This window comes from Ascaphus truei, chromosome 23, assembly GCF_040206685.1.
Source record: "Ascaphus truei isolate aAscTru1 chromosome 23, aAscTru1.hap1, whole genome shotgun sequence".
Taxonomy (NCBI): Eukaryota; Metazoa; Chordata; class Amphibia; order Anura; family Ascaphidae; genus Ascaphus; species Ascaphus truei.
In genome coordinates, this window is record NC_134505.1 from 2,136,033 (window position 1) to 2,158,639 (window position 22,607).

A 22,607-nucleotide genomic window follows, 5' to 3' on the forward strand; every position below is an offset into this window, starting at 1 on the left:
CGCGTGACGGCCCTGGTCACATGCGCGTTTCAGCCAATGAGGGCGTACCGCTCACGGGAACGACTCCCGGCACGCCCTCCGTCGTACGCAAATCATACAAACCGTGTATCGCTACAAGCGAGCGGGCCGGCAACGTGGACGCCGCCTAAATGCCCCAATCCGAGCCGGAATACTGGCATCGCAATGAGTGAACCAGGGATAGGCGGGGGTTCATCATCTGATTTGGTGCTATATGCCCAACAAAGCCTTGCAAGCTGCTTCAGCATTGCAGGGGTCATTGTCCTGGAACCAGATTGCATATTTTCTCTGTTCTGAGGCTGCTGTCTTCACTTGTTACTAATGTAACTTTCTCTGTTGGCTTCTCAGCCTGTCGCCTTGGCAACGCCTCTTTGCTTATTTGTAAGTTGGGCTGCCCCCTCCTCCCCCTGCTAGTTGGGACAGCCCTGACTGTATTTCCTGCTCGTCCAGGCAAGCGTGCTTACTTTAAGAAACGGCAGCATTGTGAGCAACTTTCACTGTTATCCCAGAACAAGGCCTTCGTTTTCGGCCTTCCTCTCTCAAATTCTACCTGCACGTTGTTTTATGCTTCTGTTAACCCCCCCCCTTCAAATAAAGTTACAGAAAATAGGACTCTGTGTGCATTTAAAGGGGACGCGTTTAACTGCCTGATCCTACTCATTACCTACAGTGAGCCCGGGACAGAACAGCCATAAAGCAGCAAAGCCCTGTGTTTTTTATTTTGTGTAAATCGGTTCTGTAGTGTTAAGATAATACTGCATTTTTTTTTAAAAAAACCTTTATTCAACTTTTGATGCCTGTATTAATATACGGAGTATCCTGCTGTTGCTATTGCCTGTTTTTAGCCCACCCTCCCCAGCAGAGCAAGAGTTTTGGCGGCGAATGATCACGAACAGGAAAGGGTTGCCTGTGTTCCCAGCAGGTGTCTGCGGCTGAGCTGCAAACGGTAACAATAGACAGTCGCCCCATGTAATATACGGTGACAATGTAGCTGTTACTTTCCACTGACCTGATGGATTGATTCAGTGTCGGCCATCGCCTGTACCCAGAGAGCAGGGTAGTCGCTGATGGATCGCAGGAGAACGGATCGATCGGCAGATTAGGTAATTGGTATTCATTAAAAGGTAATCAAAGGCGGCATATATTAAAAGTGAAGAGAAAAAAAAAAACAAGAATGCTTAATGATGTTCCTTTTTTTCGTTTGGCTCCTGTTTCACTGGAAATAAGATTGGTTTATCGTACAAAGCGTATATTTTTATTTATTTTTGCAAATCGGACGGTGACATTATTGCGTTTCCGAGAGATGAACGCACAAGCGGCCGCTAAATCCTTACAAACGAGCGCTCTGCATGGTAAATGTGCAGCCCACCTGAACACACACACTACGTTTCGTTACGTCGCTCCTCTGGTCTGCGCACTAGAGCAGGAAGTAGGGGGCCAAGACAATATTAAAGAGCTTGCCATTTAAAGATGCCGTTCTCTACAAACATGACCGGGAAAGTGAGCTCAGTGATGCCCTTTAACGGACGAACTTGTGCAGTGGGGGAGGGGGGGAGGGGGGCGCAGACTCCCTGCTTCCCAAGATACAAACCTCCGAAAAGGTGCGCCGTTTTCTCGGCAATGTTTTATAAAGCTCTTGCGTCACGCGGGCCTATAGCAAGCCGAAACCTGATGACGTCACGGCTTGCTATTGGCCCACGGTGCGGGAGCGTTAAAACGCCGCCATTACGTAAACCTTTGCTAGCCGAGCGGCTACAGTCACCTACCACGGAGGTGTCTGTCCTGAAGCAGTGGGGTCCCCGGAGCTGAAATGAATGGGGTTGAACTCCACAGACCCCCCCATACTTCAATCCTGTGAAAGAATAGAACCAAAAGCCTTCGGCGTACCGCTCATGTTCTAACCTAAACCTTGGATACATGAGATGTAGGTACCAACGTACGTTTCATTCTGTGTCTCATAAGCAACGCGTTTACCTTTTTATTGTGTGTTTCTCGCGTCCCACTATTCGTCTTACAAACTAACATTACAGATTAGAGTCTGGGATTACAGCAGGGAGGGGCTGAATTTGAAGAAAGCCGTCTTCCACCTCCCGACACGGCGTTCTTATTGGGGGGGACCCCCTGCGTGGTGGGCCTCCTCGCCTAACCCGACAGCAGTTAACCGCTTCCTGTTTAACGTTGTTTTTTCTTCCTGTTTGCAGGAAACCAGCAGAGATCTTGCGGAGGACGTGGGGAGAGGGGATACTCGGGGGCACAAACGTCCGAGACAAGAAGCCAAGCCAGTGCTCGTTAAGTTTGGTAAGTCCTCGCTGCTCGAGCTCTGCCAATGTCCCGGCGCCGCCAGCGAGTAATCGTCTTCGTAGAGCTGCCCCGTAAGAGCGAGCGCATATTTTTCGTTTGTGTGTCGTCTCTTTTGCATTAATAAGATGTCTGCATTCGGTTGCTGCAAATCGACGTGTAAAATGTTGACGTTTTGTGGAAATAATGGATACCACTCGCCCGCTCGCCCCGAAAAATTGGGAGCTGGGAAGGGCCACGGATGCAGAAGAGCGGAGTCGGCTATGCAATGCATTGTGGGGCTTCGGGGCAGCAGAGCGGTGATCAACAACTCAGTGTGGCGAGATTGGCCTGTTGACGAACCGACATATATCTTCGAGGCGGAAACCCTGATCCATTTCACTGGAATCACCAGCGTTTTATATACCCGCAGGGTGATCTTACATGCAATTACTCTAAACTGAAGTCAACATCGACTTGTTTTTTTTTTTTTAGATCAAATATTTCTTTGATCTGCTTATAAACCTGTTTAAAACAACAAGAAAAAAAAACTGTGCTATAAGCATCCATTTTAAATGACAATGATTTGAATAATTATTCTAATTGATTTTTTTTCTAGAATAAATACAACCACAGTATGTATGTCTGTATTTTATACTGTATAGCGCCATTAATGTACATAGCGCTTCACAGCAGTAATACACGTGACATCATAAATAACAAAATGCAAATAACACATACAGGGGAGCAGCGCTTCCAGACATAAAAGTAACACTTAGGAAAAAAGAGTCCCTGCCCCGAAGAGCTTACACTTTAATTAATTGAGTCATTTTAAGTAAGGAGCCGTGCCTTCCCAGTACATTGTGGATCCTTTATGGAATACTGTGCCATTTCTTTCCCTCTGTTGCAAAACCACATTCTGTTATGGTTTTGTGATTTGTTGAGAAATATTGTGACACGGTTACCATTAAATCCTATAACGGTCTGTGGTTTTGGCCCCAGGAACACCGTAACTCAGGCTACTTAAGGTAACTGCTTCACTGGGGCTTATTCATTCAATTGCAGTAGTGCTGATCGTAAAGGTAGATACATCTCCATTCACACACACGGTCAACATAGGACATTCAAGGTTGGACACCACCCTCAATAAGCTATTTAACCGCCAGGTAAACTAAGGGTTAACCAGGTCGCCCACCGCTAATATTAGAATGAAAATAAGTATGTTTATTACAAATACAGCCGTTGGGTTCCAATTGGCCATTCTGATTTGATTTAAAATAAATAAATTTGTGTTGCATAGTAGATGAGGTTGAAAAATAAAGACATGCGTCCATCAAGTTCAATCAATGTAGACGACAGATACTTTATCCTATTTCTTTTTATTATTTGCAGTATATACAGTAAATGCAGAAATATTGTGCCAAGATTACCACGAGATCCTATAATAGCCTGGGATATTGCCCCCAGGAACAAGCTACAGTTCATCCCCGTTATTGCGCGATCCGTTATTGCGCGATCCGTTATTGCGCGATCCGTTATTGCGCGATCCGTTATTGCGCGATCCGTTATTGCGCGATCCGTTATTGCGCGATCCGTTATTGCGCGATCCGTTATTGCGCGATCCGTTATTGCGCGATCCGTTCTTGCGCGATCCGTTCTTGCGCGATCCGTTCTTGCGCGATCCGTTATTGCGCGATCCGTTATTGCGCGATCCGTTATTGCGCGATCCGTTATAGCGCGATCCGTTATAGCGCGATCCGTTACAACGCGGATCCGCAAATATAGCGCGATGCACGCGTGGCTCCCAATTTTCGTAATTATAAATACTTTACAGCACGATTATTGGCGTCTTAAATACTTTGTTGTACAACGCATACAATGGTGCATTATTTCTAACGCCATCCGCTTATAGCGCGGTGTGATTCTTTGGACCCCAAGCGCAGCGTTATAAGGGGGTTGAGCTGTACTTATGTTAGCTATTTAATTGTGGGGTTATTCGTTCAATTGCAGTAGTGCTGATCGGGGTCCGATGACCCGGAAACATCCGTTGACATTGGGCGTTTCCGTGCAAAAGTTCCTCAGTTGGCACTATACTTGTCTAACACTATACAGAGTGTAAGCTCTTCGGGGCAGGGACTCCTTTTCCTAAATGTCACTTTTTTTTATGTCTGAAGCGCTTCTCCCCATTATGTGTTATTTATATACTTTATCACATGTATGACTACTGTGAACATGAAAGGCGCTATATACATACAGGTTGCGGATTAAAATGTTTTGTTGCTCGTGCGTGTGCTTTCCGCCGGTGTTCGCTTTTCATGCCGCATACATTTGCATTTCAATCCCACGACACCAGGATCGTGCTGGCGTTGTAAGCCAGAACCTTTTTAATTGCTGATTTTATTTTAATTGTTTGTTTTTAGTGTCGGACTCGTCTGAGGATGATTTATTCAAGAAAGCAGATAGTTTGGGGTAAGCAGAGAAAATGTAACTTGTGAGTGTGACACGTGGAAGAGTCTCGCTGCTTTTTCCAACACCACTGCATGTTTAACTCATCCACTGCGGAGATATAAAGATGGGATCCTCTATTCTTGGTCTCTTCACTGTATGTTTGGGCCTGGTGTAAAGATCTGAAGATGGGATCCTCTATGCTTGGTCTCTTCACTGTATGTTTGGGCCTGGTGTAAAGATCTGAAGATGGGATCCTCTATGCTTGGTATCTTCACTGTATGTTTGGGCCTGGTGTAAAGATCTGAAGATGGGATCCTCTATGCTTGGTCTCTTCACTGTATGTGTGGGCCTGGTGTAAAGATCTGAAGATAGGATCCTCTATTCTTGGTCTCTTCACTGTATGTTTGGGCCTGGAGTAAAGATCTGAAGATAGGATCCTCTATGCTTGGTCTCTTCACTGTATGTTTGGGCCTGGTGTAAAGATCTGAAGATAGGATTCTCTATGCTTGGTCTCTTCACTGTATGTTTGGGCCTGGTGTAAAGATCTGAAGATGGGATCCTCTATGCTTGGTCTCTACACTGTATGTGTGGGCCTGGTGTAAAGATCTGAAGATGGGATCCTCTATGCTTGGTCTCTTCACTGTATGTTTGGGCCTGGTGTAAAGATCTGAAGATGGGATCCTCTATGCTTGGTCTCTTCACTGTATGTTTGGGCCTGGTGTAAAGATCTGAAGATGGGATCCTCTATGCTTGGTATCTTCACTGTATGTTTGGGCCTGGTGTAAAGATCTGAAGATAGGATCCTCTATGCTTGGTCTCTTCACTGTATGTTTGGGCCTTGTGTAAAGATCTGAAGATAGGATCCTCTATGCTTGGTCTCTTCACTGTATGTTTGGGCCTGGTGTAAAGATCTGAAGATGGGATCCTCTATGCTTGGTCTCTTCACTGTATGTGTGGGCCTGGTGTAAAGATCTGAAGATGGGATCCTCTATGCTTGGTCTCTTCACTGTATGTGTGGGCCTGGTGTAAAGATCTGAAGATGGGATCCTCTATGCTTGGTCTCTTCACTGTATGTTTGGGCCTGGTGTAAAGATCTGAAGATGGGATCCTCTATGCTTGGTCTCTTCACTGTATGTTTGGGCCTTGTGTAAAGATCTGAAGATAGGATTCTCTATGCTTGGTCTCTTCACTGTATGTTTGGGCCTGGTGTAAAGATCTGAAGATGGGATCCTCTATGCTTGGTCTCTTCACTGTATGTTTGGGCCTGGTGTAAAGATCTGAAGATGGGATCCTCTATGCTTGGTATCTTCACTGTATGTTTGGGCCTGGTGTAAAGATCTGAAGATAGGATCCTCTATGCTTGGTCTCTTCACTGTATGTTTGGGCCTGGTGTAAAGATCTGAAGATGGGATCCTCTATGCTTGGTCTCTTCACTGTATGTTTGGGCCTTGTGTAAAGATCTGAAGATAGGATCTTCTATGCTTGGTCTCTTCACTGTATGTTTGGGCCTTGTGTAAAGATCTGAAGATAGGATTCTCTATGCTTGGTCTCTTCACTGTATGTTTGGGCCTGGTGTAAAGATCTGAAGATGGGATCCTCTATGCTTGGTCTCTTCACTGTATGTTTGGGCCTGGTGTAAAGATCTGAAGATGGGATCCTCTATGCTTGGTATCTTCACTGTATGTTTGGGCCTGGTGTAAAGATCTGAAGATAGGATCCTCTATGCTTGGTCTCTTCACTGTATGTGTGGGCCTGGTGTAAAGATCTGAAGATGGGATCCTCTATGCTTGGTCTCTTCACTGTATGTGTGGGCCTGGTGTAAAGATCTGAAGATAGGATCCTCTATGCTTGGTCTCTTCACTGTATGTTTGGGCCTGGTGTAAAGATCTGAAGATGGGATCCTCTATGCTTGGTCTCTTCACTGTATGTTTGGGCCTTGTGTAAAGATCTGAAGATAGGATCTTCTATGCTTGGTCTCTTCACTGTATGTTTGGGCCTTGTGTAAAGATCTGAAGATAGGATCCTCTATGCTTGGTCTCTTCACTGTATGTTTGGGCCTTGTGTAAAGATCTGAAGATGGGATCCTCTATGCTTGGTCTCTTCACTGTATGTGTGGGCCTGGTGTAAAGATCTGAAGATAGGATCCTCTATGCTTGGTCTCTTCACTGTATGTTTGGGCCTGGTGTAAAGATCTGAAGATGGGATCCTCTATGCTTGGTCTCTTCACTGTATGTGTGGGCCTGGTGTAAAGATCTGAAGATAGGATCCTCTATGCTTGGTCTCTTCACTGTATGTTTGGGCCTGGTGTAAAGATCTGAAGATGGGATTCTCTATGCTTGGTCTCTTCACTGTATGTTTGGGCCTGGTGTAAAGATCTGAAGATAGGATCCTCTATGCTTGGTCTCTTCAGTGTATGTTTGGGCCTGGTGTAAAGATCTGAAGATAGGATCCTCTATGCTTGGTCTCTTCACTGTATGTTTGGGCCTGGTGTAAAGATCTGAAGATAGGATCCTCTATGCTTGGTCTCTTCAGTGTATGTTTGGGCCTGGTGTAAAGATCTGAAGATGGGATCCTCTATGCTTGGTCTCTTCAGTGTATGTTTGGGCCTGGTGTGTCAAGAGTTCTAAAGCATGATGTCAAATGGGTCATTTTGCCTCCTGCTTCAATGGATCAATGTACTTTGCTCCACTTGAGCCAGTGACTATTTTAGAGTGACTTGACCCTCCAAATGGTCACTGGGTCAAGTATTGGACCCTGTCTCCCAGTGTCTCTCTCATACCACTTAGAGCCCCACCCCTTGAGTCTCCTGGGCCTCGCTTCCAAGAATATTTATCGCCCCATGTCCATCCCACTCTGTTCCTGCTTCTTTTCTTGGAAGGCTGTTCCATTGATGGGGGGGGGGGGGGTGAATCCTATTTCCATTTAGTCGTCCATCCTCCAGCTTCGAAACATGGTCCCATGCTTTGCGCTTCTCTGACCAATGCTTCCATTCTATATCTTGTTGATGTATTTTGTTACAACACCTCTTTTCCCTCCTTTCCCTCCTCTCTTCCAGGCAGTACATTTTCCGATCCTTTGTCTCTCATATCAGGTTATACATGACATTTTGCCCCATCTGTGTACTCCCCCAGGTGCTTCTGGACATGGGGGTTTTAGTCATAAGTGTGATTAGTGCCGATAAAGCCGTACTTGCAAGGAAACTCCCCTTGACTTGAATAAAACCATGAGTGTATTAGATGTTGGCTGTTGAATGGGCTGTGGTCCTTCCGCACCCGTATATTACCCACCCAGCTATCTTTTCTTGGGTTATAAAATGAAACGCTTGGTTTTTACCCACTTTTTTGCCATTTTGCTTGCCGTGAGAGGTGGTTATTCCCCACACAAGATAAATATTTGTAAACGTCGTAATGTCTAAAGCCATCAACCGTTGGCTGGATTAAACCAGGTAGCAAGGCTTGATGTACCTCCAATTTGTGTTCAGCTATACTTGTACCTACCGTGCCCCTATATAATTTCCCCTATACAGTAGCTTTCATGTAGTTTGAGCCCTTCTAGTGATAATAGTGCCCGTTTTCTTTTAATATGAGGTTGTTGAAGGCGGTCGGACCGTGAAAAAGCAGAATATTACCGCGTTGTAGGACCCCTTGTTCAACTAACGGTTCTCCAATTGCACACCGTATATCGGGGGGGGGCTCAGTCTTTGGTTTGTAAGTGGGAATGGAGCCGTTGAATGTTAAACATGAATTAGTTGGCTTATGGGTATGGATACTGAAGATTAAAACCCAATGCAAGGCTTCCTGCTTTTATTGCAGACTCTGATGAGGGGTTTCATACAATCTGTGTTTAACATGATGTTTAGATATAGGTCCGTCTGTGGGGGGAAGCCTGGTTTTAGCCTGATTTTTTTTTTTTAAACAAGACCGCGGCCTAATGACGCATTATTATAATAATCCCCTGTCCTGTTTTTCGTAGAAGCGCAGGAGAGGGCCGGTCCCCCCCGTCCGAGTCGGGAGAAGCCCCAATGAGAAGTGATAACCGGGAAAGTGACATTGCAAATGACCGCGCGTCCCTCAAGCCAGACGCAGAAGATACGGTGGCGTCAGATCTAGGTATTGAAACCTTCCGGCATGTTCTCCGTTAACAGCATGAATTCCTAGTTCTTTAAGACTTTTTTTTGTATTTATCCCGGTGACGACGACATCCATTTTTAATGGCGTGCTCCATTATATTCGCTGTTCCGACGTCCATTTTTAATGGCGTGCTCCATTATATTCGCTATTCCGACGTCCATTTTTAATGGCGTGCTCCATTATATTCGCTATTCCGACGTCCATTTTTCCAGTGAAGATGCAGTACAGCAGTGATTTGTCAAACCAGGGCTGGGTGAGCACGGCCGTCCTTCACTGTCACCAGGAAAACAAAATATCTCTGGCATTCGCTTTGTGTGAAGAATGTCCTCGCCACGCGTTGCATGTAACTTAGCTTGGTGTTAAAGGCATGTGGGAACACTAAGACTCTGGGAGGTGCGGGGGGGCTCGAGGGTTTGTAGGAGTTGTGTACTCCAAGTCATAATAAATTGTGACCAGTAAGGTCTCCTCCGTGCCAAGAATGGTACACCCTTCTCCCGGTTTCGACGAATGACCTGATCAAGATCCCACGGCGACCCTCATTTCTTGCCGCCACCGAAAAACGCGTCTGTTACTGGGAAACAATAGCATCCGTATTCTTTTGTCTAACTTATTCAGTGTGTGGTTTTTGGTACCCGAGTGATGGAGGGGTCCGTGTGAGGTGCAAACTGGAAGCGCTCGTTTTCTGGGCATATTACTTGTGTGCGTTCCACGCTAGGGAATGTGACGCACGGGAGCAATTCGTGTTACTGTTGAGGTTTGATTTCTTTGTGGTGACCCAATATGATCCCAGTAAATGACCGTATCGTAACTTTTTTTGCCCATGTGGGTAATGTCTATGATAATTGACCACATCATTGCAACCGATGTCTATTTGGCTGGTGGCCTCCCCCCCCCCCACTGCCCCCACCCCTACAAGGAAAGCTGCAAGGATCAATTATTTTATGCCCACAACCTAGTGGTTCCCATACTAATGATCGCTCCATTCTTTAACCAGATGAGTGTTAATTAAGCATATGGATGCTGTCGGTCATGAAAAGCCACTAGTGCCAATCGGGCGACACTGCCCTTTGACTTGAATGGGCGTGTTCGTGCCAGGTTGACGCCGTCACTTGAAATGTATACAAGTGTTGGGTTTACAAGAGGGCACTCTTTGGGCATCGTGTTGAATATGTTGGGTGTGCTTCAAATAAATCGTGTATTGGAAGACTGGAAACTGCCTTTCATTTTGGCTTTGCGCTCCTCTCCCTACTGACAGGTGACCCGTTAATTAGGTAAGCTACAAAGCAATCAGAGTGACTCTGTAAAAGAATGTTAGGAATAAGTTGAAACACAATGGAGTAATTCTTCAGCTGGTTTTGACTAATTAGTAAGATGCGAGCTATACCAAAGGTATACTCGCATAAATTAACAAATATATATCGTCCTCTATACAGAGTAGTGGCAAACATTTAGTAACTTGCGATTGGATAGAGTGATGCATCTAAGACTCATACTAGGAGGATAGAAGTTGCATCTCCTAATTTTGAAATCGTAACGTGTGCAAAAAATGTGTATGTAAATAGAGTGGGTTGTCGTATAAGAGAACGTGAATAAAGTCATCTGCCCAAGACCTGTGCCCGTGTGCAAATCCAAGACCCAAAAAAAAAAATAATTAACAAAAAATACTGCAGAATGGAATTTCTTAAAAGGACAGTCTCCCAAATCCTTTCAACTCCACGCAATAAGAATTGGGTCACTCGGCTCGCGAGACCGTTGAGGTTATTCCGTGTAGGGGCAGGGTTCTTCAACTATTTCTCCGAAGTGCCCAGATGAGCAGAAAATATGTACACTTATCCTATTGTAATGTAATTGTAGATGCATATAAAAGAGGAGTGGCTCAGTGAGTAAAGACACTGACTGGCACTGAGTGTGAAGCAGGAGAGGGAGCGGCTCAGTGAGTAAAGACACTGACTGGCACTGAGTGTGAAGCAGGAGAAGGAGCGGCTCAGTGAGTAAAGACACTGACTGGCAGTGAGTGTGAAGCAGGGGAAGGAGCGGCTCAGTGAGTAAAGTCACTGACTGGCACTGAGTGTGAAGCAGGAGAGGGAGCGGCTCAGTGAGTAAAGACACAGACTGGCAGTGAGTGTGAAGCAGGAGAGGGAGCGGCTCAGTGAGTAAAGACACAGACTGGCAGTGAGTGTGAAGCAGGAGAGGGAGCGGCTCAGTGAGTAAAGACACAGACTGGCAGTGAGTGTGAAGCAGGAGAGGGAGCGGCACAGTGAGTAAAGACACTGACTGGCACTGAGTGTGAAGCAGGAGAGGGAGCGGCTCAGTGAGTAAAGACACTGACTGGCACTGAGTGTGAAGCAGAATAAGGAGCGGCTCAGTGAGTAAAGACACTGACTGGCACTGAGTGTGAAGCAGGAGAGGGAGCGGCTCAGTGAGTAAAGACACTGAGTGTGAAGCAGGAGAAGGAGCGGCTCAGTGAGTAAAGACACTGACTGGCACTGAGTGTGAAGCAGGGGAAGGAGCGGCTCAGTGAGAAAAGACACTGGCACTGAGTGTGAAGCAGGGGAAGGAGCGGCTCTGTGAGTAAAGACACTGACTGGCACTGAGTGTGAAGCAGGAGAAGGAGCGGCTCAGTGAGTAAAGACACTGACTGGCAGTGAGTGTGAAGCAGGGGAGGGAGTGGCTCAGTGAGTAAAGACACTGACTGGCAGTGAGTGTGAAGCAGGGGAGGGAGTGGCTCAGTGAGTAAAGACACTGACTGGCACTGAGTGTGAAGCAGGCGAAGGAGCGGCTCAGTGAGTAAAGACACTGACTGGCACTGAGTGTGAAGCAGGAGAAGGAGCGGCTCAGTGAGTAAAGACACTGGCACTGAGTGTGAAGCAGGAGAGCCCGGTTCTATTCCTGGTGTCGGCTCCTTGTGACCTTGGGCAAGTCACTTTATCTCCCTGTGCCTCAGGCACCAAAAACATAGATTGTAAGCTCCACGGGGCAGAGACCTGTGCCTGCAAAATGTCTGTCTACGTAAAACTAGCAGCGCTATACAAGAACAAACAATTATTATTAAAGACTTGAAAATGATGTTTCAACGTTTTGCAAGCCTTTGTAACGCCTGTACTACCTATATTTACACTACTTCAGCTCACAAGTGAGTTTGTGTAAAGAAAAACTGTTAGCCGCCTAAGCGACTAGTATGAAATTAGCAGGCACGGAGATTTCAAGGTCCCCCCTCGGGCGCCAGCTACACAGCCCTGGGTTAGGCTGATCCAATACAACCTTGGTCAAGGAGACCGTCAAAAGTTGATTGATCAGTGTGGGATTGGCCTCTAAGCATTACAACCCCGCAGAACTGCGGGAGACTTTTCATCCCACGGTCATAGTTGTCGGACTCGTGAAACGCGGTTATCTTGCTGGCAAAACGGGCCTCCAGTTAAAGAGGAATGTCATTAAAAATACCTTTTTTTTTTTTATAATGCATTGAGCAACAGGAACGTGTTGGTTGTGCTGAATGCAGTGCTGGAAGTTAGGAGGTGCAAGTCTGCGTTTGTTGTTAAATGACAGGTTTTTTTTTTTCAATCCTTTCTTTTGAACCAAAGGCAATCTCTAACGCTATTTTCCAAAATAATCTGAACAACCTGTCTGAACTAGTTATTTTTTTAATGTATTTTTTTTTTCTTCTTAAGATTAAGGATTCCCCTGGTTCTTAATGTATATTGTTGATTTTTCTGTGTGTGTCTGTCAAAACCTGCAGAAATAGGGTCGCTGGCTCCCGTATAGAAAAAAAATAGGGTCGCTGGCTCCCGTATAGAAAAAAAATAGGGTCGCTGGCTCCCGTATAGAAAAAAAATAGGGTCGCTGGCTCCCGTATAGAAAAAAAATAGGGTCGCTGGCTCCCGTATAGAAAGAAATAGGGTCGCTGGCTCCCGTATAGAAAGAAATAGGGTCGCTGGCTCCCCGTATAGAAAGAAATAGAGTCGCTGGCTGCCGTATAGAAAGAAATAGGGTCGCTGGCTCCCGTATAGAAAGAAATAGGGTCGCTGACTCCCCGTATAGGGAAAAAAATAGGGTCGCTGGCTCCCTGTATAGGGAAAAAAATAGGGTCGCTGGCTCCCTGTATAGGGAAAAAAATAGGGTCGCTGGCTCCCGTATAGAAAGAAATAGGGTCTCTTGCTCCCGTATAGAAAGAAATAAGGTTGCTGGCTCCTGTATAGAAAAAAAATAGGGTCGCTGGCTCCCGTATAGAAAAAAAATAGGGTCGCTGGCTCCCGTATAGAAAGAAATAGGGTCGCTAGCTCCCGTATAGAAAGAAATAGGGTCGCTGGCTCCCCGTATAGAAAGAAATAGGGTCGCTGGCTGCCGTATAGAAAGAAATAGGGTCGCTGGCTCCCGTATAGAAAGAAATAGGGTCGCTGACTCCCCGTATAGGGAAAAAAATAGGGTCGCTGGCTCCCTGTATAGGGAAAAAAATAGGGTCGCTGGCTCCCTGTATAGGGAAAAAAATAGGGTCGCTGGCTCCCTGTATAGGGAAAAAAATAGGGTCGCTGGCTCCCGTATAGAAAGAAATAGGGTCGCTGGCTCCTGTATAGAAAGAAATAAGGTTGCTGGCTCCTGTATAGAAAGAAATAGGGTCGCTGGCTCCTGTATAGAAAAAAATAAGGTTGCTGGCTCCTGTATAGAAAGAAATAGGGTCGCTGGCTCCTGTATAGAAAGAAATAAGGTTGCTGGCTCCTGTATAGAAAGAAATAGGGTCGCTGGCTCCTGTATAGAAAGAAATAAGGTTGCTGGCTCCTGTATAGAAAGAAATAGGGTCGCTGGCTCCTGTATAGAAAGAAATAAGGTTGCTGGCTCCTGTATAGAAAGAAATAGGGTCGATGGCTCCCGTATAGGAAGAAATAAGGTTGCTGGCTCCTGTATAGAAAGAAATAGGGTCGCTGGCTCCTGTATAGAAAGAAATAAGGTTGCTGGCTCCTGTATAGAAAGAAATAGGGTCGCTGGCTCCTGTATAGAAAGAAATAGGGTTGCTGGCTCCTGTATAGAAAGAAATAGGGTCGCTGGCTCCTGTATAGAAAGAAATAAGGTTGCTGGCTCCTGTATAGAAAGAAATAGGGTCGCTGGCTCCTGTATAGAAAGAAATAAGGTTGCTGGCTCCTGTATAGAAAGAAATAGGGTCGCTGGCTCCCGTATAGGAAGAAATAAGGTTGCTGGCTCCTGTATAGAAAGAAATAGGGTCGCTGGCTCCCGTATAGGAAGAAATAGGGTCGCTGGCTCCCTGTATAGGAAAAATAGGGTCGCTGGCTCCCGTATAGGAAAAATAGGGTCGCTGGCTCCCGTATAGGAAGTTGCAACGTTCTCACACGAAGATGTTGCAAACTTTCTATTGACTGACAAGAGTGAGACCTCACGCTGCAACCACTGTGCCCATGTTGGGTAAACCTGCTTAACGATCGGGAAACCGGGGGAGGTGACCCGGCGGGGGTGGGGGGAGGTGCCCCGGGGGCGGGGGGAGGTGCCCCGGGGGCGGGGGGAGCACGAAAACTCAAGGGATTTAAAAAGAAATGTCAAAAATGATATATTGCTACAGTCTGTAACAGCTGCTATTAACCCATTGCACAAGTCACTGCCATTAGGTTTCTTTTGGATTTGAGGGGAGCTGTCTCTTTTTTTTCAGGGGCGGGGGGTTTGAGTGGGGCTGTCTCTTTTTTTCAGGAGGGGTGGGGGGGGGGGGGGTTTGAGTGGGGCTGTCTCTTTTTGAGGTTTGAGGGGGGCTGTGTCTTTTGAGTGTGGTGTGCAGAAGTATTAATACTCCATGCCTGTGTACAGTGCAGCATCACAAAAGGAGTTTATATTACAACACAATTCTCTCCCCACAATTAGATCGCCTTTATTATCCAAGTAACATGGGCCTTTCATTGTTACCACATCTTCATTTATCCAAGGCCTGAATTATGTATAGTACAATGTCAATGCAATAATGTGAATTCCTCCCCCCCCCCCCCATACGTAATGAAGCAGTAATATTAGAAACATTTCTTAACAAGGATGTCAGTTTTATCGTGTATTCCAGCAAAAATTAAAAATCACTTGCGCTTTACCCCGCTGATTCATTGTGTCTGCAAATGCCTCGGCGGAATTAAAGCACTACAAGACGTGATTGCCGCTACATAATTCAGTCTGGCGTCTCTGAACTCTCCTCCTCAAAGTTATTTTAGTTAAAACAGAGTTGATGCATCTTCCCGTGATGCACAAATTCCCCCCCCCCCCTTCATTTGCAATTAAAGCACTATTTGCAGAGTTATGGTTTTAGGAAATTGCACAGCATCACCATCTCCGCAGCCGCGACCTTTAAGCTTTCTGAGCCGTGACCCCGGAGACGCGGCGAACCTCCTCGCTGCATCTGCACAGAAACATTTTTTCCTCTTGGGTCTAATAAAAAAAAAAAATTATTAATATTATCTGCCCCGGCCACACAATTTTTTTGCTGCGTTTGTTAATCATGTAGCTACATTTCTTTAACACTTAGAGAAAAGCTCAATTTCAGATCGCAGAAGATGTCATTCGTGGTGCTTTTTGCCGTCAGCCTACGTTTGAACACCAGCTCTTAAATGATAAAACGGTAACAAATGGCAGAGCCTGTGTTATACATGGTCATTTCAATAATAAAAGGAAGCATCGCCAGATTGTGAATAGTTTGTTTGAAATATGAGGGATAAACCATAAAAATTCTGTTTGGCGTTTTTGTTTTTTTTTCTATGAAGTATTTTAATTTTTAATTTTTGTGTGCATTTTCAGCTGAATATGGCTTTTCCGAGAGAGACCTCGAAAGCACAAGAGGCAACTTACTGCGTGTCGACCGGCTCGGAGCCCGCACCGAAAAATCGGCTAAGGAAGGGACCCCGGAAACCCGTGGCCATTTAATTTCAGATACCGAAGATTGCGAAAGAAAAGAACAAAGTTTTCACTCCGAAATAGATCTGGACCTCGACGGGAGTCTAGCAGACTCGGAGCCCAAGAAAACCACTAAACAAGTTGACTCCAGTCAGTGGTTGGACAAGCAACTCGATGATCCATCAACTTCAAAAGTCCGGTCACATTTGAAAGAAAGAGAAGCCCTAAAAACAGATATCGATGATCAGTATGATAAAGAGAACTCTTTGCTGGAAGAGAGCCAGGTGGCACCAGGTGGTGAAGGTGATTTGACGCCCGGGGTGTCCAAAAAACGAATGCGAAGAAGCATTCAACGGGTCAATGAGTGGTTGTCGAAAGCAGATGGGACCTCAAACTCTTCTCCATGGGATGACTATTCTCTGTCTGATGTATTTCCCTTGGAAGAGGAGGATGTATCTGACCAGGGTTCTTGTACATCGGATGGGACTGAAATAATGCCAAAACGTAACCAAGAGTTTGTGCCGTGTGAGCCAGAGAAGACGGCCAAATCGACATTCAATATCGAGGACCAGATATTTGGTAAAGTGTACAAGCGAGAAAGGAAGTCCAACCCACATCAGAACAGGGCGTGCGTTACTAATGGTCACACTGATCACGGGGCTGTAGAGCCTGTAAAAGAAAATGAAACCCCAAAAGTAAAATTAAGGCGAAAGAGGAACCGGGTGAGTGATCTCCAGCCTGAGGACTTCATCAAGAAAGCTGATACAACTATGGCGATTGAATGCATTGATAGGTGTCCTATAGTGCTGGATAACTGCACACTAGATGATAACGGGGGTCAAGTGGGTAATACCAGCACAACCAAAGGGTCAGATTTTTTCCCTCTGGAGAAAGCTCCTTCCTGGAACACAGATAATGATAAAGTGGAGACTGGCCACAACGATTTGGAGACCATGTCCGATGACCCCAAACATGACACCAAAACAAAGCGTGAGAAATCTCGGCCGAGAAGCAAACCGGAGAAAAAACGCTGGGCTCGGTCAGCGCCTTCTCTTACATTAGTCGGAGGGGTGGAACTTGGCACGTGTTCAGTGCCGAGTCCCTTTGATCACCCAGAGCCACAAATCGAAAGTTACCCTAGCAGCGAAGAACCAAGAACAGAGGCGATGCAGAGAAATGTGAGGCGGAGCAGAAGGCTTCAGTTGTTACCCGGAGAGCCTCTGAAGGCTAAATCCGACATAAATGACGGGGTAATGAAGGTTACGTCTACCGACCCCAAAGATGGAGAGAGTAATCCAAACCAGGACGTAATTCACAAAACTGGCAAAAAGGCGTCGGAGGACACTCGAGGCGGTAACCATTCACTAAATAAAAACTTGTCTCCACGAAAAACGGGAGAAAAACATTTGTCTCTTGATGACGAAGACTCCAACACCCAAATTAGCACCTCTTTGCTACTTCTAAATCATGCAACGACTAGTCAGGAAATACCTTGTGGCCAAGCAAATGCAGATCAACGCGTGAATGAGACCGGTATTCAAAGTTCAGCTTCCAACTGTGATACTCCCGCTCGCGTCCCCAACAACGACCAAGACGGGTGTCGGGGTCCAGCGCCACAAGTTGTGCAAAGCGTTTTGCAGGAGGCCCACGTGGAAACAGAAGACAGCGAGCTAGAAACGGAGTACTTGCTCAAGACGTTCAAAAGTGCCAAGAGGTTGTCCTTTATACTACAGCGCAGTCCTGTGGCTGATAAGAATAAAGAGAACTTTGATCCAAAGGCTCGACAGGAACAACGTGTTGACAGTGGAGGACATGGTGCATTGGTTCATGCAACAGGACTCTACATTGATTTACCAAATGGGCCCCAGATGGGCGGGACATTACAGACGGTTAGTGAACAAGGAAACAGTGGTAGTTACAACAGTATTGTTGAAGGCACTGGGCAGATCACTGCTAACGGTGAATTCGGCGACCAAACTGTGTTGCCCCTTCCGGAGCAGGGATTGCCATTACCACGGTCAAAGAACAGAAGAAGTTTAAGAACTAAAAAGAAGCCCAGCCTTTCTCCTGAGGAATTCGTGCAGAATTCGGCTCCGAGCACCTGCAGCCTGGCATCCGTTTTGAGTAGCTCCGTAGAAACCGACGGCCAGATGAATGGTTTATACCTGATTAACAAAGCTGTGCCCAGCGAAGAATGTAATCAAGTAGAAAATGCTGCTGCAAGTCAAAGTAAAGGGCTCCTGTTACACTCGGAGACAGAATCAATGCAGCCGTTTCCTCCAGTTACTCGTCAAAGTCCAGCTGCAGTCAACCGAAGATGCACTGGAAGTGGAGCTAGTCATGGGGAAAATGAACAAGCGACGAGTGATGGTCAGAGCTGCCCTCTGGATGAAGAACAAGTCAATCAGATTCCCTCCGCTAATGGAACTCCAGGTTCAATGACCGAGAGACTACTAGGACATCCAACTTCTCCGACTGGGAGTATGGACCGAAGTCCGGAAGTTGACCTCTCCACCCCAGAGGGATTGTTGTGCTATTCTGCCAAGCCGAAAGATGACGCAAGCTTTTGTGACGCGGCAGACAAATCGGTGGTTTTTGGCGCGGACAAGAAGTCCAAAGACCAGGAGAGCATCGCATCTCCTCTCTCGGGATCACAAAAACTCGGCAAGAGAAAGAAGCGTCAGGCGCAAAAACTGGAATCCTCTGAGGAAGAGTCTAGCGAAGATGAGGATTTACCATGCTTCCAGGCACTTGTATTTGGAAAGTCATCCGGCCCGGGCTCGAACTCCACAGGTCCTAAAATCTCCTTAGGTGGGTCTACAAAGGAGGAGCATGGTGGGGTTCTAGCACTGTTCAGTAGCAGCAGTGAGAAGACTCAACCAAGTGGAAAAGTCCCAAGGGCAGCCTTTCCTTCTCTGAGCCAGGGATCCGAGTGTTCTGTGAACCTGTTCTCCTCTCAGTCAAATATGTCCGAGCACTCGCTGAATGGACCCGATGACCACAAACAAAGGCGAAGCCAACCCAAGAGCAGAGAGGGCAGTCCGAAAGGCACCGGCAGGAATGAGCAAGAAAGAATAGACGCAGAAGATGGCCACCCTGAAGACCAGGGCATGGAGAAAAACCTAGGTATAATTTCTTGGCGTTAATCTAAAATTGGGAGCGTCTGATTTTAATTCTGAGTTTTTTTTATGGAGGCTTCAATTGTTTTGTCTGCTGATGACGTTACCAGAATGCCTGAGCATTGGGCTCAGGCTGTGGTATATCCGGCAACATGGATACCGGCATCAAGCCCTTGAAGCCTCCAAAAGGGCCGACGGTTATTCTAACACAAACCAGTGGCAATCGCCAAAAAGACCCAGGTACATGCAGGGTCTAGTTTAAGGCAAGTTTACGGCATTTCTGCATTGACTAATGGCCCATCAGATTAACAGCGGGGGTCCCTGGCAGTCCCATTCAAACGGAATGGGATTGCCAGGGACCCCTGCTGTGTTAATTCGATGGGTCATTAGTCAATGTAGAAATGCCTTAAACTAGCCAGGTTACACCCAGCATGTAACCGGGCTAGTTTAAGGCAACCTTTAGAATACTCGTCGTCTCGTCTGTAGGTCCCTTTCTCTGAATGTATTATCAGAAGTGTTCACCTTACTTTGGCGATAACAGAAACAGACCTTGTGTAAGATTTGATCTTTTTTAAACCATTCCCCCGAAATCAGATGGTAATCCCGTCTGAAAACGGCTGCAATGTACCGTGTCCGTGATGAAGGGTTTTCCTGCATACTTGCATGATGCTGTTGCAACAAATAGTTTAGAGTAGAGTTGTCCAGTACAGAGTTTGTTGATGCAACGCACAGCAAAAAGGGGTGACAGCAGGTCTGGCAAAAATCTTCTTTATTGTAGAAACATTAAAATGTGGAAGGTTGCAGCCTTCCACATTTTAATGTTTCTACAATAAAGAAGATTTTTTGCCAGACCTGCTGTCACCCCTTTTTGCTGTGCGTTGCATCAACAAACTCTGTACTGGATTCCTCCCTATGGCGACAGCACGCAGACTGTGAGTAGCCCTGGTGATCAACAATTATTTGTGAGTACTACTGGGGGCCAGCCCAATGAGGTTAGGGGTGGGTGTTTTCATGCAACTACCCCTGCCTTCAGGGTAACTGGAGCCCTTCCTTAAGTTGTACAGCATTCATGTCCCAGGAGGTTACCTCTATAATTACAAATGATGGGATTTCATACTTGAGCACCATATTACCCTTCTGTAGAGTAGAGTTGTGTTTGAGGCGCCTCTGCCGGTTAGAATATATGGACAGTAAAATTCCGTGGCGTCGCTAGCCACGTGCGAAACGTTTTGCGAACAAATTGGAATATTTGGCTACTTGCGTAGGTCTTTGCAGAACCAACAATATTCGTCATTTACTAATCTTGCAATAGAAATACTAGTGAAAGAAAAGTGCCCTCTTAATTGACGCCACTTAATGCTCGTGCTACATAAATGGCGGGTAGGGTGCACGCACGCAAGCTCGCCTATTGGAATTGGTAGTGATACCGGTGATGGGGATGTGAATTGGAGTTCTGCTGGTTGCAGGAAGCCGTTGTTGCTGGGTATCACATTATCCCTATTGTAACGGATCTGTCTGTCGGTGATATGAAGACGAAGGGCGAGGAAGTGCATTGGGTATAGCACAGGGGAGTCCAGTTCTCGCCTCGGCCGAAAAGCCAGGCTGCGAGGCTGTCTTTGCCCATACGCTCATTCAGTTTACAGTTCTTGTGTGAGCACTTTGGCACAGCAAACACAAATGGGCGCAGAACTGGCATCTGTCCCACATATAAGTGTAGATAGACGGACTTGGATTCGTTTCTGCCATGGGTATACCAGCCGCAGCTTCTCCTGTCCGCGTGGGAATCCTCGCCATGGAGGGTCCCATTTGGAAGTAATGAAGCACCCACAGCAGTGGCGGGCGGGGCCATAGCTGGCTTTTTTTTCTCCAGGCTACACCTGGAAGGTTAAGTGGCAAACTTCTGCAGGGGACATGGGAATATGCTTATTAGTAGCGTGTACATCCTTTTTGCTAGTGCTTTTGAGAACATGCAACTTTCTTTTGATGGCCGTGGCAACATCCCAGTCTTTAAACGACACTTCCACCCGAGTTAACCAACCCTCTCCTAAATTCATCCTACATGTACTGCCCTTCCTCCAAAATATTTCACGGTCACTTGGGCAGTAACGCGGGCAGCAACCCGGCTCTTGTTTTCAAGTATGCCCTGGTCACAGAGTTATGATGACCGGTACATGGTGACTGTACGAGACGTGCGCAGAGGTACGCAATGGAGACCGTTTTAAAGTGAAACTAAAATTAGGCTTTATTGCGCCTGTCCCTTTAGCACGGGAAAACATATGAAAATAAGCCAAACAAAAACCTATCTCTGCTTTGGAGACTATCTACACACGTAGTTCAGCCCTCTCTGCCTGGGTGGTTAGCTAAGCTATTTACCAGCCCAAATATATACTGCTATACAACAGTCTCACAAGAAAGTCTTATCTGTGTCTTGTAGCTGTAGGGGAGGCTTCTCTGCTCTCTTGGGTCCGCACCCTTGTGTGCTAAGGCAATGTCTGGATCCAGGTTTACAATCTTGTCCCCTTTGTCTTGCTGTCAGCCTGCAATATCTTTGCAGCTCAAGACATCTGCCCTTCCTTGGTTCAGCCCCCAATTGTGAGACTAAGGAGTCCTCCTTCCTGTGTCTCAGAACAGGTTTTTTTCTGACAGTTCTGATTAGGCAGGTGGAGCTGATGGATTGCTGGTGTGCAATTAACCAGCACACTGCTGGATCAGAGGCAAGTTTCTTAACAGGGGTAAGTCCCTGTTACAGTGACAAATACATGGTATAACGAGAGCCTCTTCAATTTATTCAGCTCCGTGTTGCACGTTCAGCGTTGCGCGACTAATAAACGCAGACGATGAATAGAAATGTGAGGAGTGGTTCTTGCAGTAATGTCTCTTTTTTTTTTCCAAGGTGAAGGATCTGGTTATGAAAGTGAAGCCAGCCACACGGGCGATTCCTCCGGGCCGTCCTCCCAGGGTGAGCTCCTCACCTCACAGGTATGTCGTTTACGATCCTTTTTTAATAAAGCAAACCCCAGATGTTGGAATATTGCAGCAGAACGAGGGGGGCCTAGCGTAAATGGCGCACAAGTGGGGGAACCCAGGTCCCTGTGACCTTCAGAAAGTTAACGACTTTCTCTGTGCCTCGGAGTGCATTTGTAGTTTCCAGAGGGCTGTAATTCAGGTCTTACATTTTATTCACAGCACTGCTCTTCGAAAACACCGTTTTAATAACACAGGAAACACCAATCTGAAGCCTTGAGCCGTATGGCAGGCTCATGCCTTTCAGCATGCTTCTAAAACAGTGGTTTCCAACTTTTTTTTTTTTTTTGGTAATGATAATAGCGCGTCTGAGATCAGATGCATTGTAAGGAACCCCAACCCTCTCTAATAGCGCGTCTGAGATCAGATGCATTGTAAGGAACCCCAACCCTCTCTAATAGCGCGTCTGAGATCAGATGCATTGTAATGAACCCCAACCCTCTCTAATAGCGCGTCTGAGATCTGATGCATTGTAAGGAACCCCGAACCTCTCTAATAGCGCGTCTGAGATCAGATGCATTGTAAGGAACCCCGACCCTCTCTAATAGCGCGTCTGAGATCAGATGCATTGTAAGGAACCCCGACCCTCTCTAATAGCGCGTCTGAGATCTGATGCATTGTAAGGAACCCCAACCCTCTCTAATAGCGCGGCTGAGATCAGACGCATTGTAAGGAACCCCGACCCTCTCTAATAGCGCGTCTGAGATCAGACGCATTGTAA

General features: G+C 46.4%; 1 protein-coding gene across 6 annotated transcripts in view; it reads left to right on the top strand.

Moving 5' to 3' along the window:
- BRCA1 (BRCA1 DNA repair associated) overlaps positions 1-22,607 on the top strand; it is a 91,029-nt gene that overhangs the window by 23,297 nt on the left and 45,125 nt on the right. For all 6 annotated transcript variants that reach the window (XR_012789968.1, XR_012789967.1, XM_075580206.1 and 3 more), the window contains exons 7-11: positions 2,220-2,316; positions 4,716-4,764; positions 8,716-8,852; positions 15,648-18,869; positions 21,756-21,841. Coding sequence is in view for 4 of the 6 variants with exons in the window: in XM_075580206.1 (XP_075436321.1) it covers positions 2,220-2,316; positions 4,716-4,764; positions 8,716-8,852; positions 15,648-18,869; positions 21,756-21,841 (3,591 nt within the window). In the remaining 2 variants the exon portion in view is untranslated. The remainder of the gene's footprint in view (positions 1-2,219; positions 2,317-4,715; positions 4,765-8,715; positions 8,853-15,647; positions 18,870-21,755; positions 21,842-22,607) is intronic.